This window comes from Notamacropus eugenii, chromosome 5, assembly GCF_028372415.1.
Source record: "Notamacropus eugenii isolate mMacEug1 chromosome 5, mMacEug1.pri_v2, whole genome shotgun sequence".
Classification (NCBI taxonomy): Eukaryota; Metazoa; Chordata; class Mammalia; order Diprotodontia; family Macropodidae; genus Notamacropus; species Notamacropus eugenii.
In genome coordinates this window covers 382,990,494-383,007,928 of record NC_092876.1, presented here as the reverse complement: position 1 = coordinate 383,007,928, position 17,435 = coordinate 382,990,494, and the positions used below count along the sequence as shown (strand labels likewise).

The window sequence follows — 17,435 nt, the reverse complement described above, 5'->3', positions numbered from 1 at the left end:
GTCTCCCCATCAAAGCTAACATTTACCGTACTTGTCATCACCCAGGGGACAGGATTGAGGGGAAACATTCATTGCGCTGGTTGTCAGCTAATTAAAGTTTTGACTTTTTAAACCAGGAAAGAAGAACAGAGTATGCCATCTGCCATCTCCCTGACAACCAATTCCACTTACTACAGTACATCTGCACCCAAGGCTGAGCTTCTGATTAAAATGAAGGACATGCAGGAGCAGCAGCACCAGCAGATTGCAGAGGATTCTGAAGATGAACTTGACCATGACTTGTCAGAGAAGAAGGTAGAATTCTAAGTAGGAGTGGGAACAATAACCACCCAAAAAAATTTGAGCTCCAGGGCTATGTTAAGTTTGTATTTAACATCCTTGAAGCAGTGGGTTCCTGACCAAGGTCCTCGACATCAGCACCCTGTTTATTTGGTCCTGTCAACACAGTGGTATGACATTCACCTTGTACATGGTCCTTTGAAGTTTAAACCTTTAACTCTTTATAGTTAGACCACTTGAGGTTAACTCAGCTATGTTGGTGCTAGGCATCATTGCTATGGGACCTTCCTGCCATCGTGTAATGATGAAAGCAGGTGCCAAATCAGTTCTATTGATTTCTTAAAGCTCTTGGCTTTGCTTGAAACTGACCTGGCTTGACCTTTCTGACTCCCTCACAATGTGCATTTTTCCCCATGGCTTATTTCTTTCATCACACATGAGTTTCATATGTATTTAACATTTGTCAAAAATCTGGGTACTCCACACCTGAATAAGTAGACACTCTGCTTCAGAATTATCTTTTATAGAAAGCATAAGAGTGAAAGAATGGCCCAAAACACATCATATCACAACTCCCAAGCAGTCCTGCTTATATCCACATTTCAGTGTCCTTAGTGACCCTTTGCCACCACCAAATTAGAAGAAAAAGGGGTGAGATAATCTTAACTTCTAAAATTTATTTTCATTCCATTAGCATGAATTCAGGAACAACTCTTATGTTTGTGTTAGTTTCATTGCATATTTATTACTGGGCTTCAGATTTAAACATAATGGGAAATTTATGATAGGAAAAGTGTTTGATGTATATAATTCAGCAAATATTTGGTAAGCAACTTCTGTGTGCCAGGCATGGCACTGAAAGTGGTTTTTTTCTTCAGGAATCCAGTTTGTGATTAGGGAAATAAAGGTAAGTTTTGTCCAAAGATAATTTCATAATTTCATCAGTTTTTCTAGGTCCTGTTGGTGGTTTGCTCCCCTTGCATGCTCACAAATCAAATTATTTCTTATATGTATGGTATGAATAGTAGTCTTTTTTTTGTAGTCATTTTTACTTTGGGTCAAACAAGAGACAGAACTCTAGAACTCAAGTCAAGAAGGCTTGAATTCAAATCCAGCCTCAGACACTTGCTAACTGCATAACCCTAGGCAAATCACTTAACCTCATTTTACCTCAATTTCCTTGAATGAGGATGATAATAGGACCTACCTCCTTGGGTGGTTGTGAGTATAAAAATGAGATAACACATTTGTATTTGCATTCTCTAAAGCATTATATAAATGCTAGGTAATAATAATAAATATTATTGTGTTATTCCTTAGGAAAACATACCTTGATTTAAACGCTTTCTGGAAAGTCCTATTCTCACTCTTCTGTCTAGCATTTAGCATTTATCCTTTTTACTTCACTGAAGGGAAGTTATTGAAATGTTTTCACTTTCTATGTTATCATAAAATGACTGCAGTTCAGTAGTAAATAGGTCATTAGAGGCTTTCCTCCCAACATCCTCTGCCTCTAGAGCAACTAATTTTCTGTGTAAACTTCTATTTTCACTCTAATAAATGTTTTTGTAACTTTACTAAGAGAGAAGTCACTCTGGATGGTGTGACTTCCAGGATTTAGTGATTTGATCAGTTATCCTTCCCTCTCTGTTTTGAACATAAGACAGTCTATGTTGCCCTACACCCAACTAATTGCCTTATTTTACCTCTCTCATTTCTTGAACATTCATGCAATGAATATCTAATATCCTTACACAAAATATGGGCCTGTAATAACAGGAAATAAACAGACCTCAACAGGGCTTATGCCAAACCCAGGCTTCTAGAAAGGCTTCAGATCCCTTTTTGATCCTAAGAAATATGCTGCTTCCTTCTTCCCTTTAAAAAAAAAAATAAACTTCTTATTTCATTTCATGGCCTTCTTAATGGAAGTTCTAAATTTTATTCTCAACAGAGAAAGATCTCTAATATTTACTTCCAACAAGTCAAAGGCTAGAGCTTCATCAGTTTTAAACAACCTCTCTCTGTCACCCCACATGTAACACTAAATTCTAAGCTTAAGCTTAGGATCTTAAGATTTTTTTGTTGCAAGGAATCTTAGAAGTTATCTAGTTCATAGGAATATAGATACAGAGTTGGAAGAGACCTCTGACTCCATTAAGTGCAATCCCCTGGCTTTTCAAAGGAGAAACTGAGGCATTGGGGGTGGAAGGGAGTAAATGTCTTGACTTAGTTGGGATTTGAACCCAAGTTCTCTGCCTTCGGGGTCCATTGTTCTTCCCATTAAACTGAACTATCCACCCTTCAAGAGGCTTTTCCCCCCTGGCTTCTACCTGAAGCATTGCTCTAAACTAGACTCTTTTTTCTCTCTCCCTCTTGGTATAAATAGCTCATGTAGACCATCTCCTGCTTAAAAAGTCCTGCCCCATTTTTCCTATTACTTGCTTTTTTTTTTTTCAACTCTTCTGAATCTTCACACTTTCTCTGTTCCTTCTTTGTTTTGTTGCAGCTCTCTTCATCATCTATCTCCCTTTTCTTATTTACTATCTAAACCCATTATCTATCTATTGTTTTATCTTCTTATGACGAAAACATTGGCATATCTATAAATCAGTTCTTTCAAACACTCCAGCCCCAGCATGACCATTGGTTGACACCCTTTCTGGCAGTAATTTTTAAAGCAGAAATGAGGACATTGAAGAGTTGTTTCCTCCCAGTGGCTAAGTGCATCAGGGTATATGGTCAACGAAATATGCTCTTAGCCTTGAAGTGTTTCCCCAAGTCTAGGACTCAAATGGAAAAGGGACAGAAATTTTCCATTCTCCTCTTCTGTCTTATACTTGTTACTGGAGTAATATGTGCTCTGCAAAAACAAAGTGCTGTTCATAACCGTGGGATTCTGAAGTTGATTTAAAGCGGGCTGCATTTAAAAAAAAAAAAAAGCAGCAGCTGCTAAACAGAAAAAGATAGATAAGAAACTGAGATGCCTAAGGTTTGAATAGATCATATCATGGGAGCTCCCAAAGCACTAAAACTAATGAGAGAAATGTGTAAGCATCCTGAGCAAATAAGACTTGACCTGGTCAATCCATAGTAATTTAGAAGTTCCATGTGTATTTAGGAGCAAAAGCTCTACAGATTAATCAGTCAGTAGGAATGTATATCCTATAAACCTGCTTACCATTTTAATCTCTTCGAGTATTTCAGCATACTGATAAGCCTAAGACAAATTTAACCTGAAGGAGGGGGTGCCCTTTCACTCCCTGTGATTTTAAGTTCAGGTCTTTGCAGTCGCATTTTTTTTTTTTTTGTATCTTCTCATTTGAGCCCTATGAAAAGCTGCATCTCAATTTTCTTGAAAAATTATTTGTCTCCCACTGACACCTGGCAGACTTTAAGCCTGACTGAATGAAAGTGGATAATCTAATCCTGCCTGGAATTGACATGAAGTTGGGGAGATATTGTTTCCCTGCAATGTCCCTACTCTTGGTGGCAATTTCCTATAGTCAAAAGGTTTGTAAGCTTAATACCAGATCTATTCAATTGTAGATTATTCATAGGGGAACATCCGAGGTTGTCTAAAATTAAGCTATTATGCATAGGACTTTAGACAAACAACAAGTTAGAGTCCTTTAATTCTTAGTAATAGTCTGGAGACAATTAGGTCAAGGGCTTGTGAAGTTAGCAACATAAATATTATTTGTGTATCAGTTGGTTAATGTTTAAAAAAAAAAAAATTCTTTTGTGGTCCACATTGTAAATGCTTTAAAAAGAAGTGTCACCTGACCAAAAGTTTGAATTGTATTATCTGTTATAAACTGTGTTAAAAATAAAAAAAATTTTAAAAAGGTAAGTAACAGTTAAAAAAAAAAAAGAAAACCCTAGATGGAGTCGCAAAGAATCAGACATGACTGAAATGACAAAACACAAATACATGTGAAGTCATGTAAAGTATTTCCATGTTGGAAATGCCGTGAAAGAAAAGACCAATTAAAACAATAAAAATAAAGTTTAAAAAGTGCTTCCAAAAAAAAAGTGTCTCCATTTTAGAAGCTATAGGTCAAGGGTGTTTAGTTGGCAGAATCCAGGAGTAGTACTCATCCTACTTGTTCATTATTCTGGTATGTTTCCCACAGACAGAAAAGGAGTTGTTGCCTTTAATTACTTCTTCCTGTATTAATTATTAGTTTAGAGGGGCAGAGAGTCCAATTTCACATATGTGGTTGATAAGGTCATGACACTTCTCACCCTTCGCTGAAATGTGCTTTGCTCTTGGCCTGGGAAGATTTTAAAATTCCAATCTTGAACAAAATGGTGGCTTTTTTTTTTTCATATGTGAGTTGATTTTTAAACTCCTGAATGAATTTTGAGATTAGATCTTTTCCTTTTTCCTAGGCTTAATTTGCATCTGACTTTTGATTAGCTCAACAGCCACATCTGTTTTCAGTCAGCGTTTCTTATATGTTTATATAATATGCTAGGATCCCACAGCACCTCAGAGACCCGGGATGTGGTTATTGAAAAGGGAGGCTGTGATCTTTTCTGATTTTCAGGTTTAAGCTGTGTGGGTGACTCATCTAGTGACTGAGTTAGGTGGTTAATGGCTCTGTTTTCCTCATTCCTTCCATCTATGAAAAGGGAATGATTATCATATCCGTAGTATTTTAGCTGTGGGCATCTTTGACCTTTTACAAGTGATCTACACTGTACATGTCTTAGACTACATACACTAGGTCTCAGTGAATGTTCCTAGATGGAAAATATCTTGGTCATCAGACAGTACAACATGAGCCATAGAAACAAGGCAAATACAGATCGGAAAGTGGCCAGAGTGTTGATATTTTACTCTGTATCTGCATTTACTGTATTGTTGCATCAACTTGTAATAACAATTTAATCATCAGTATAAGGTGTGTGTGTGTGTGTGTGTGTGTGTGTGAGTGTGTGAGTGAGTGGGTGTGTTTATCATGGTTTTTATCCAGGATTTAATATAAAAAAATCTCAAATATTACTTTAAAATTGAATAGTAGAAGTTGATTTCATTAAAAGACATCTTCCAAGCTCATTCATAATCCTTTTTTTTTATGTCTTTACTTTTCTCTATGTTTGCAAGAAACTTTAGTAATGGGATTAATACTTCAGTGGATAATATGGTTTCACTGATGTGGGAACTTCCTCCAGTTGTCTTACTTCATGTACACCTTGTCTTTGTCCTCTCGTAAATCTGCCACAAGAGATCTGCCCATGAAATGAGGGAAAACAATAGGATTACAAGATTTAAATGACTTTAATTCATATATTATATTTCATTTAGAAGTCTCAAAAGTAATCAGAATGAATTCATGAGGTCACTATGGTCTTGTTAAAAAAAAAGTTAAAATAATAGCTAATGTTTTGATAGCATTTAAAGGTTTACAAAGTACTTTCCATTCATTATCTTCCTTGAGCCTCACAGCAAACTTATGGGGTAGGTTTTATAGTTATTATCATCCTGATGAGGAAGCTAATACTAGAAATATTAAGCAAATTGCCCATGGTCACAAAGCTCACTCAGGTTCAGAGACAGGATTCAGAACTGAGTCTTTCATAATTCCAAGAATGACTTTCTACTATACCACATGGTCACTAATTACAAGTAGATGGCTGCTATCTTTAGAGGTTATGACTTTTCATAATCATACAAGAGTATTGACCCAACTAGAGTAGACCATGTGGCAGATAGGTATTATAGTAGATGAATCAATGAACTTGGTATTAGGAAGACCTGAGTTCAGTTCCTGCCACTAAATATATGACCTTGGCAAGTCACAATCTTTCCTAGCCTCCATTTTTTCATCTGTAAAATGGGACTGATAATATCATCTATAAAACAGGGTTCTTGTGCGAATCAAAGGAGATATCATTTCCAAGGTGTCAAAAGAAAATGCTAGCTAGGTTAGTAGTGGTAGTAGAATTTTAATTTCTAGTCTTTGTCCTTTCCATAAGCCTGTTTTTTTAGATGATGCAAAGATAAACATTAGCCCATTCACAGATTCTGTTTTATTTTAAATTAATGAACCTTTGTAACAGCACTTAATGTTTTCATCTTCTTGGAAGAATATGTTAAATATGTTTTGCTGTGTTCTTGCCCCACCACAGCAGGAGCTCATTGATAGCATCAGCCGAAAGCTGAAGGTACTACGGGAAGCCCGGGAGAGTCTACTTGAGGATATTCAAAACAACAATGCGCTAGGGGATGAGGTGGAAGCCATTGTGAAAGATGTCTGCAAACCAAATGAATTTGACAAATTCAGGATGTTCATCGGAGACCTTGACAAAGTAGTGAACCTTCTTTTGTCGCTGTCTGGAAGACTAGCCCGAGTCGAAAATGCCCTGAATAATTTGGATGAAAATACATCACCTGAGGAACAGGTAATCACACACACACACACACACACACACACACACACACACACACACACACACACACACACACACACACACACACACACACACACTCCTGCTTAACTACACTGAGAATACACACACATATGCCTATCCTTCTCTGAAGTCACTATCCTGGTGCCTTGACTCATGACACAGAGTTGACCTTGAGTCCTTGAAGGCCAGTGGATTCTCACAGTGCCTGTGCCTGTCATCTGAGTGCCAGACTGGCTGCATTCAAAGGGTTTCATCACCAAAAGTTGTTCTATCAGGTGATGATGGGTGTTTTTTTGGTGCAATTTTTTCTGTTTCTGTGTTTTGTGGGGAAGATTTTAGTTACAATAGCCAAGATAACATCTACGAAGGCATGGAGGGTAAAGAAAATACCCACATCCAGATATTTAGCAATATTAAAGTAGTGATAATAATAATAATAACTCATTAATTTGTATGCATTTTATATAAATCTTTAGAAATATTAACATAATAATAATTCAGATTTATATAAATTTGGATTTATATACATTCACCATACATTGGAGAAGGAAATACCCCACACCTGGAGCTTTAGAAATATAGAAGTAAATATTTAAAGATTTATAAAGTGATTTCCTCACAGTGTCCGTAGGAATTCGGTGGTATAGGTATTATATTTACAAGTATGTATATTTTACAGATGAAGAACTCAGGTTAAACGATATTCCCATGGTCATATAGCTGCCAAGTGTCAAAGATTGGAGGAAGCCTAGGGCTTCTGACTCTCAAGTCCAGTGGTCTTTCTGTTACACACATTGCACGTTACAGAGGAGCAGGGGACATAGTGAGGAGAAAAGGTTTTGTTCTTTGGGGTATTTGTATTTTTTCTTAGGAACATCATGAAGAGTAACTATGAAATGTGCATATATAAGGTCATGGGGTCACAGGTTTTAGAACCAGAAGACCCTCTCTAGGGGACCATGGAAATCAGAGGATTTTGAGCTTATCTCATCCATTTCCTTCATTTTTCACCTGTAAAAAAACCTATTTAGTTATCCAGCAGTTGTTCAACCAACATTTTTATTAAGCCTTTGCTATACATATGGCAAACCCTGTGTTAAGCACTGGGGGGATACAGCGGCCTTTGCCCTCAGGGTGCTGCATGTATATATGTATATGTAAATACAACATGGGTTTTTTCTTTTTTTTGGCAGGAGAGAAGGCTTGTTGTATAGCAGATGACAATTGAGCTGAGCTTAAAAAAAAAAGTAGGGATTTTAAGAAGCAGGGGTGAGGAAAGCGTACATTCCAGACATGGGATAGAAAGCCAGTGCAAAAACAGAAAGCGGGAGGTGTGGAGTATTATTTGTGAGAAACAACAAAAAATCTAGTTTATCTTGGCCATAGAAATGTGTCATGTGTAATTATGACCTAAAAATTGAAGACAGGAGAATCATTTAGAAAAATAACATCTTATCTGTCAATTCAGCTGATTTTTTAAAATTTAATTTAAAAAATTGTTTTAAATTTCATTAAAAAATCTCTATCCCTTCATAGTTTAATTCAGTCCTTCAATAAATATAGAATGTTTGGTGCTACCAGAAAATATAGACCATTGCTCACATGGAGTTTATAATTTGGTTTGAGACTCAAGATACAGAAGTGTTAAAAAACCTTAATAATGATTTGAGTTCAGTAACAGTCCTCTCAAGGAATACAAGTCAATGACCCTGCACAGTTTTATAAAGGGACTCAGCAACTAATTGAAAATGGGGTGAGGGCAAAAGGGGAAAAAATCAGAGATAATCCCAAGATTTGAAGCCTGACCCAATGGGAGGATGATGGTACCGTTAATGGAGATGCAAGTTTAGAGGGAGAAGCAGGTCACCTTAAAGATTGTTTTCCATATAAATGCCCAAAGAGGGTCTTCCTTTCCAAGCAATAGTAATTAATTATCCTATGAGGCAAATATTGTTTTTTCTAAACATGGATAGAGAGCTGGCCTGGAAGATGCAAATTCCAGTCCTGACTCTGACATGTTCTGGCATTGTGATCCTGTTCAAGTCACTTTTTAAGATTATAGGTTTCAGAGACAGTGCCAGTCTATGTTGGTAGAGAGCTTCCTCATCTGAATATTCTTTGTACCAATGAAATCATAAAACCAATCCCTGTCTTCATGAATATTCCTTTCAAACCTATTAAAACAAATTGTTTACTGGCATTGGTAGAAGGAATTTCCTTATCTAGGGATTCTCTATAATAATGAAATTTCAGATCCAGTTCCTATCCCTAAAACATTCAGAAGTCAAAATTTGGGGAAGGGGAGATGGGGGGAAAAAAGAGACAATGTCTTCCATGTGGCCAGTGGAGGAGACGACAGTAATACTTGTGGGAACTCTCCTTCTCAAGCTTTGCCTACTTGCCCATCCCTTATTCATCTCGATGCTTACTCCTGAAATATGGTGGTTTTTCTACCTCTAGCGAACGCTTCTCGAGAAGCAGAAACTGCTCACGCGTCAGCATGAAGATGCAAAAGAACTCAAGGAGAACGTGGACCGCCGGGAGCGCGTTGTCTTTGACATTCTGGCCAGCTACCTGAGTGGGGAAAGCCTTGCTGACTACGAGCACTTCGTAAAAATGAAGTCAGCCCTCATCATTGAGCAACGAGAGCTAGAGGATAAAATCAAGCTCGGCGAGGAGCAGCTGAAGTGTTTGACTGAAAGCCTCCCCCCAGAAAGGGCCAAGTAAGGAGAAATGCCCTGGTGGAGGACCAGAATGGGAGTTTTCAGGCCCACTTTGTGAGCGTGCAAATTGGGGGGGTTGGGGTGGGGGACCCAGATTATATTTATGCCCTGTGGATAGAGTCCTAAAAACAAAAATAGCAGAATTGCTATTTTACAAGAGCAATAACTTCCTCGTTTGTTTTGTTTGAAAGATGTATTTAAATTTCTTTAGTTCCTTCTAATTGCTGAGCTCCGTGGCTCTGTCTTTAGAAATAACTGCAAAGAAACTAGAGAATTTTAAGCTTCAGTTTCAGTGTGTTGTGAAGTCTGTTCCAGTAGAGCATGCAGATCATTTTTTAATGAAATAGCTACTGTTTCTCCTGTCTTCAGATGCTGTACAGATTGTTGATGAACCCAGTTTAAGTGAGTATGTGGACAGCATGCAGCCTTAGTAAGGAAATGGGACATATTAGGGGGAGAAGACTGGTGCAGATCTCTAATAATTCATCCAGGGAGCAGGGCTGCATTTTCATATGTTCCATCTCATTTAACTTTATAAGCATTAATTTATCCTATCATATAATGATGTTACCTGGTCATAGCAGATGATAATAATTTATTAACACTTTGGAAAGATGAATGGTTTACTAGTGGTTTGGAACCAGTTGTGAAATTGATAACCTAAATTGTTGGCTCAGGCATCCTGACACTGAAATGCCACTTAAGGAAATAGTACGCATGCCTTTCCTCCCACTTGCCCAATTCAAATGATGTTTCCTTGCAGACTACATTCGTTGTTTTTGAAAATGTCCCTAGCAGTAGCATGGCAATTAGGAATTAAGGAGTTGGTGTTTCACCAGAACATCTTCACATAATCTGTATTTTCTTTTCCCCTACACCACTGTCATTTTTGTGTGCAGTCACTAAAATAAGGATGTTCAATACTTCCTAACTACTTTGATATGCTTCAATGTGTCACCAAGGTTTTTTGATACATTTCATTCCGTTGTTTATCTCACTCTGCTTTTAATGACCACCTAAAATGTATAATTGCTGTGAAGAATCTTTTCATATCTGTTTTCTAAAAGTTTGTATACTTTTTTATTCATTGAAAAACAAAATTTCAGCAAAAGAAAAGGCTATTGTCATATGTTTCCAGTAGTCTCATTATTTTCACAAGAGATAATTTTAGAAGTGATGTGCTTCTACAGAAATCATTTTCTAATTCAATGCACATTTCAGGGCAAGAAGAAACCTTAGAAAACTTCATATTTTAGATCATAGTGGGACAATTGTTAAGGGATCATTTTAATACTTTTTTAAATTGTTCTATTTCTACAGAACATTTTCCAAATTAGGCCAGCCAACCTTCCTGTCCATTAGAAGAATTGCATATACACACACCTACGCTCACAAACTTTTAAAAGAACAGTGACACACACACTAAATTAGCTGAAAAGGAAATCTGTTCTTAAACCTAATACAACTTCAGCATCTGTAATTTTGTCTTTTGTCAATTTTAATGTGTAACTTCCCATAGAATGAAGTTAGGAGATTTTTTTGTAACAATGTCAGAGGAAAATACACACACATATCTAATATGTATACACTTACCATATATACATGTGAAAATATGTACAAACCGAAATACCTGCATACACATGGACAGGCAGTCTGCCTTGTTGATGGAACCTTCCAAATCGGTGAGAGCATAGATCCATATGAGTACACACATACGTGTATACATGTGTGTTTAGATCTAGAAGCTAGTCTTTCTACCCTAACATAGATCATTTTTTTTCAAAGTTCTTATCCCTATTAAGTTAAACTACCCTACTCCCCACATGTTCCCCTCTTCAGTTCGAAAGCCCCTTTACATCCAGTGAAGTAATCTCCCTTCTGCCCAGAAGTCATTTGCTGCTATAACAAGTAATGTCAGGGCAAATGATATAATTTTGTCCTTGATCACCCTTCTTCCATTGTAGCTAAGCTAACTTAAAGAATTTCAGTGTACTTTTCCTCTCCTCCCCCCCCAAAAAAATTAAAAATAAACAAAGATAGGAAATTTTCCCTTTTATCTGTAATTCCTTATCCCTTTGCCTGTTCCCTACCTTTAAAGGAAATTCAGTGCATGTTGCTGATTTTGTTAGTTGAAGATCCATGATTTTATCAGCCTGAGTACTCCGGTGATGCAGAGTACAGTACAGTATTGTGGTTGTTTTGATGACAAATGTATGTGTAATGTAAATAATATAATTTGTGTCTGATTTAGACGTTTCTCTCTCACATAGCAATACAGAGTGCTCTCCTGTCCGTTTGGCAAAGCAGCATCTTGTTCATCACTGCCTCCACCTATTCCCTGTTTTACCTCTTCTTAAATGTTTGGTTAGAAGGGACCCAAAGATTCTTGTGTCTCCATGTATATAAGTTTGTAAATAGCTATATTATTGCTTAAGAAAAATCTGGTGCTAATGTTTTGCCTCTGGCATTTCTTAGGTGATGGCTAATTCTTCACCTTATGTTATAGCTCCATTGTAGACTTCATTGTATAGTGAGATTTCCGTCCTGGTTATTGTCTGCAGCTTGGATTCTGCAGCCTTTAGTGGAAAAATGTGTACAGGTTTCATGCTTGACACTTAACACTTACCTATTGGCAAATTATACTGCTTGACTTAAAGGAAATAAATAGCGTTTATTTCAATGTATCACATGCTTGTGAGTGGTTTGTTACTAACGGATCCAGAATTCTGTTGGTCGAAGGCTCCCGTTAGTCATACAGAGTACAACTTCTCTACATCTTGTTAAATGGTTTTGTGAATGGCTAGAGCCAGCCTTCAGGTGATGAGCAATGAACTTACCAATGCTCCTCTTAAGATAATCAAAAGAGTTTGTTGATAGGAATAGGCTCAAAGACTTTTTAAGCTGGTAGTAACCCGACAGCATTTTTACTCTACTGTCAGAGTCTTTTAAAACCCTAAGGTACCCTCCCCACCACAGGGAAGAAACGTATCATCAGAGCAGAATTGTAGAACTGGACAGAACCTCAGGGACTTCCTTATTTTACACACAAGGAGACCAGGAAGGTTAGAATTTAAACCCCACATCATTGACCCTAGAGTCCTTTCATTTATCTACTTCAAATTTGAAAACCTAAGTATTTTTATATCCTGGTCTCTGAATTTCTTAGGTAACTTTAAAAAAAAAAAAGGTTAATTTACTCAGGTCTAGCCAACAGACATTTTCATTCACTTCGCATGGTTTTGGACTCAAGGATGATACTCTCTCTGGGCCTGAAATTGTTATGAAATACAAATAAATCTTAACCTTGAATATATATAACCATGCGAAGTGAATGAAAATGTCTGTTAAGATGATTGGAAAGTCTTCTGATATACAAGCCGACTGAATTATAAAATCCTTAGTTCAAAGCCTCACCCCTAATATTGTTCATTCTAGCCTGGAATTTGTTATAAATTGGCATGGGAGGTATATGCAGGGAGGTGGGGGGATGTTCTGGGGGAAGCACTACGGAGCCTTATCCAGAGGAGTTTAATATTGGATGTATACATACACACACACACACACACACACACACACACACGTTGTGTATGTATGCATGCATGTATGTGTGTGTATATATGTACACATGAACATATCCCAGATTACACACACTTAGGTTACACTCACTTTGTTTGCATGTGGTCTTCTCCTAGACTATGATTTTTTTGGGTTTTTTTGCCTCCTTTGTCTACACTGTATTTAATACAATGCCTGGTATGTAGTAGGCATTTCCTAGATGTTAGTAGAGTAAAGTTAAGTTTGTTATTGATGATTTTAACTTGCGTATCCTCAATATATGAACAGCTGTTCCTGCTGTTTCTTATTTCCCACTAATCAGGGGGATCCACAGGGTCAGGTATAGAGAGGGCAAGAGTTCTTCTTCTTTGTCTCTATCCCGCCTTCCAATGCATTTTGAAGGGGGAAGAAAGATAGGGAAAGAAGGGTATATTAAGAAGAAAAGTTATTAAGAGCCCACTATTTGTCAGAAGCTACATTAAGTGCTTTACAAATATTATCCCATTTGATACTTGTAACAATCCTGGAAGGAGGCTATTACCAGCCCTGTGCACACCTATGTGTCTCCTCTCCTCCAATCCCCAAGTTTACAGTTGTGGAAGCTGAGGCAAACAGGGTCACGTAGTGTCATAGATCCAATTTGAATTTGGGTCTTTCTGATGCTCCAGTCAACAATTCTACCTACTTTGCCACTAAATGCCTCAATGGTAATAGTTAGCACTAATTTAGCATTTTATAAATACCTCACTTCATCCTCCCAATACCTCTTGGAGATAAGTTCTATTATCATCCCCATTTTATAGGTCAGAAAACTAAGGTAGACAGATACTAAGTGACTCGCCCAAGATCATATAGCTAGTAAGTATCAGAGGCTAAATTTGAATTCAGGGTTTCCTGACTCCTAGTCCAAAGCTCTATCCACTATGTCACGTAGTTTATACATAAAACTCCAAAGACTAACCAAGGACATGAGCATGGCTCTTCATTTCCCATACTTACATGAAACAATCTAATATTTGGGTATATAAAGAAAGGCAGTACTTCAGTTGTTTCAGTCATGTCCAACTCTTTGTGACCTCATTTGGGGTTTTGTTGGCAAAGATACTGGACATTCCCTTCTCCAAATCATTTTAAATATGAGGAAACTGAGACAAACAGGGTTAAGTGACTTGCTCAGGGTCACACAGCTAGGAAGCATCTGAGGCCAGTTTTACATTCTTCCTGACTGTAGGCCCAGCGTTGCATTCCCTGCCCCACCTAGCTGCCCCTACGGCACTGTGATGCAATGCTATTGCTCCTCTTGGCATGGTTATGTTCTGTTATATGTGGTTATCCCGGCTGGAAGGTTCAAAAAGAAGCAGGCAACCGCTCTGTACAGGAGTGGTAGACAAAGGGTGCACAACTTGATCTCTCTATCTATCAGTGGATAGAGTGCCAGGCCTGGAGCCAAGAACTAAGTTCATCCAGTCTCAGTTATTACTAATTGTGTAACCCTGGACAAGTCATTTAGCTCCTCTGCGTCCCAGCTTCCTCCACTAGGTTGTTCTGAAGATCAAAAGAGATATTTGCAAAGGGCTTGGCACAGTGTGGAGAATGTAGTAGACTCTCGATAGATGCTTATTCCATTTCCTTCTCCCCCATTGTTACAAGGAAGATTTTGGCAGGAAGGGAGGTATTATAATCCAAAGACATTTGTTTGTTTGCTTGTTTTTTAAAGAAGAGATAAAGAAAATTACCTGGGGGATAGATAAAGAACCCAAGTTAGGAGGACTCTGTTGGTGAGAAGAGCCTGAAATACTTGAACTAATGAGAAAGGATTGGGACCCACTTGTTAGCGTCCAAAACAAGCAAATGAAAGATTACTCCTTTAGAAAAGTAGCAATTATTAGTTCTGTTTCTCACTAGGGAACTAAGTACCAAGCACTGTTAGCTACCACTCAAAGTATATTGAGGAGTGGGGGAAAGGGGTGCAGGGCAGAGAGGCTCTTCATCTAAATTGAATTCTCTCCCCCTCTGATCTATAAATTTTCATTTCTTTCATAGAACCATAGAATATTAGATCTGGTAGCATCTCAGAGAGGGAACAGAGAAAACCCAGTGGTTAGAAGGAAGGAAATAAGCATTTATTAAGTGCCTATTATATACCAGGCCTGTGTCAAGCCCTTTGCAAATATCTTTTTTGGTCTTCAAAAGAAACCAGGGAGGTAGGTGCTGTTGTCCTTATTTTATAGTGGAGGAAACTAAGACAGTGGTTAAATGACTTGCCCAAGATCATATGGTTAAAGTGTCTAAGGTAGGATTTGAATACAAGTTTTCCTGACTTGAGGCCCACTGCTCTATACTCTGTACCACCTTGTTGCCTCTAGATAGAAAGGTGACTTTGGAGACAGAAAGATTTGACTTAAAATCTGCTCTGAGACATACAAGCTGTGTGATCTGGCACAAATTACTTAATGTGGGTAAGCCTTTATAAAAATTCCTAAGGATGCTCTTCTCACTCTTTCCCTCTTTTCAGTTTTCCTTGTTTCTTTCAAGACTCAGCTCTAATCCCATGTTCTGCATGAGATTTTTTCTGGTATTTTCCATGGCTTTTAATTCCTTCCCTTCTCAGATTGCCTTGCATCTATTCTGTATTGACGTTACATGCATACAGTTAAATTGCATCTTGTTTTCTCATTTAGAATTTAAGCTTCCTGAATACAGTGACTGTTTCTGCCTTTTTTGGTATCCCCAACACTTAGTGCAGTGCTTAGAGTATAGTAAGTGTTTAATAAGTGCATGTTGACCACAGAACCCTGCCCCACTCAACAATTCTCTAAGATACTAAAATGAAGGGCAATTATTGATCTACATTGGTAGAAAAAGTTTTCTTACCAGCAGTTTCCCTACCCTATGGAATCACAGATCACATTAAGGAAAATGAAAATTTTTAATGTAAGAGAAAAGCAAGGGGGGCCCCACTGTTGGACAAGAGTCGTACAGGATGAGCAGGCATGGAGGGGTCTCAGGTTGCACTTTTAGAGGGAACTGCAGAATCAGTGAGATCACAGATCCTTTTGAGTAATGCAAATACATTTTAAATAGTCCTTAAGTTTGACTTGTAGGAATTTGTGCCTGTAAAGACTTTAGGTGTCCTAGGAATGAATGCCAAGAAAGGAAATTCCATGGCTACATATTGGGTCATTTATGTCATGCTTGCTCATTAGGAGTTTTGAATAAAATATAGAGGAAACACTTCTAAAGAAGCGTATGGAACGATGCTTGATTGTAATAGCTTCAGGCAAACAGGAAATGATTTCACATATTGCTGCAACACTTGCCTTAAAAAGCTATCTTCAAGTGTATTCTTTTTTTCTCCGGAGTCCACTTCATCTTTTGAAGGTAATATAATTATTAGTTTCCTTAATTGGATAGCTTTTGAGCTGACCTGAGCTCTCCCAATCTGTAAACAGAAGCACAAGGCCCAAGGACCATCATAGAGGGTTACTCATCAAATAATTTTCAAGAGTAATCATCTTCATTTGATCCATTAGAAGAAAAGACAACTCTGAGTTGTCTGTGGTGATTGTGAAATCTTAAGTACCATAGCCTGCTAATTATCCACTTCTAAGGAGCAAGAACCATTTATTCCTCTGTGACCACGTTTTCTGAACCAAAAATGGTAACACCATCTGGAAAAGATCCTGCATTTTAATACGTTATTTTTTAACGAATATTAGACTTTTGCAACTGGAAGAGACTTAGATGCTATCTGGTCCAAAAAAGAGTGACAAAGTCACAGAAACCACATAACTTGTCAGTGACTGTCCCAGGACTGGAACTTTGTCTACTGACTCCTACTCCAGTGTTCCTCCCACTTCACCAAATTGCCTTTCTTTGCTTGAAATTCTGACTTTCTCAGCAATTCTGGGTTTCATGGTTGTTATTTAGATATGTAGGTGTATTTCTATATATGTAACTTGCTCTATCACTTAAAGAATCCATTATTTCATCAGTTCAGGGACTCCTTCCATTGATACAGATCACACTCTCAACGACTTGGTGGACAACACTTATTAAGCACCCACTGGTCAATGTATGAGGCACTAGATGATTTTTGAGAGTTGCCAGCTTTATAATAGGGCAGCTAAAATGGATGGATTACTAGACTTGGAGTCAGGAAGATCTGAGTTAAAATTTAGTCTCACACTTAGTAGTAATATGACCTGGGCAAGTCATTTAACCTTGGTTGCCTCAGTTTTCTCAGCTGTAAAACGAACTGGAGAAGGAAATGGCAAACCCATCTTTGCCAAGAATACCCCAAATGGGGTCTCAAAGAGTTGGGCATGACTGAAATGACTGAACAACAAAAGCCTAATAATGAGCTTGTCCTCACAACACTGTCATTCAGTGACCTCAGTTTAGTAATTATCTCTCTATTGATGGTCCACATAGTTTTACAACCAGCCCCCATCTTTC

General features: G+C 37.8%; 1 protein-coding gene across 6 annotated transcripts in view; it reads left to right on the top strand.

Annotated features, from left to right (window-relative positions):
- Nucleotides 1-12,106, top strand: part of SHROOM2 (shroom family member 2) — a 240,094-nt gene extending 227,988 nt beyond the window's left edge. For all 6 annotated transcript variants that reach the window (XM_072614409.1, XM_072614406.1, XM_072614405.1 and 3 more), the window contains 3 exons: nucleotides 117-294; nucleotides 6,418-6,690; nucleotides 9,160-12,106. In XM_072614409.1, the coding sequence (XP_072470510.1) occupies nucleotides 117-294; nucleotides 6,418-6,690; nucleotides 9,160-9,426 (718 nt within the window). In that variant the 3' untranslated portion in view covers nucleotides 9,427-12,106. The remainder of the gene's footprint in view (nucleotides 1-116; nucleotides 295-6,417; nucleotides 6,691-9,159) is intronic.
- The last annotated feature ends 5,329 nt before the right edge of the window (nucleotides 12,107-17,435 follow it).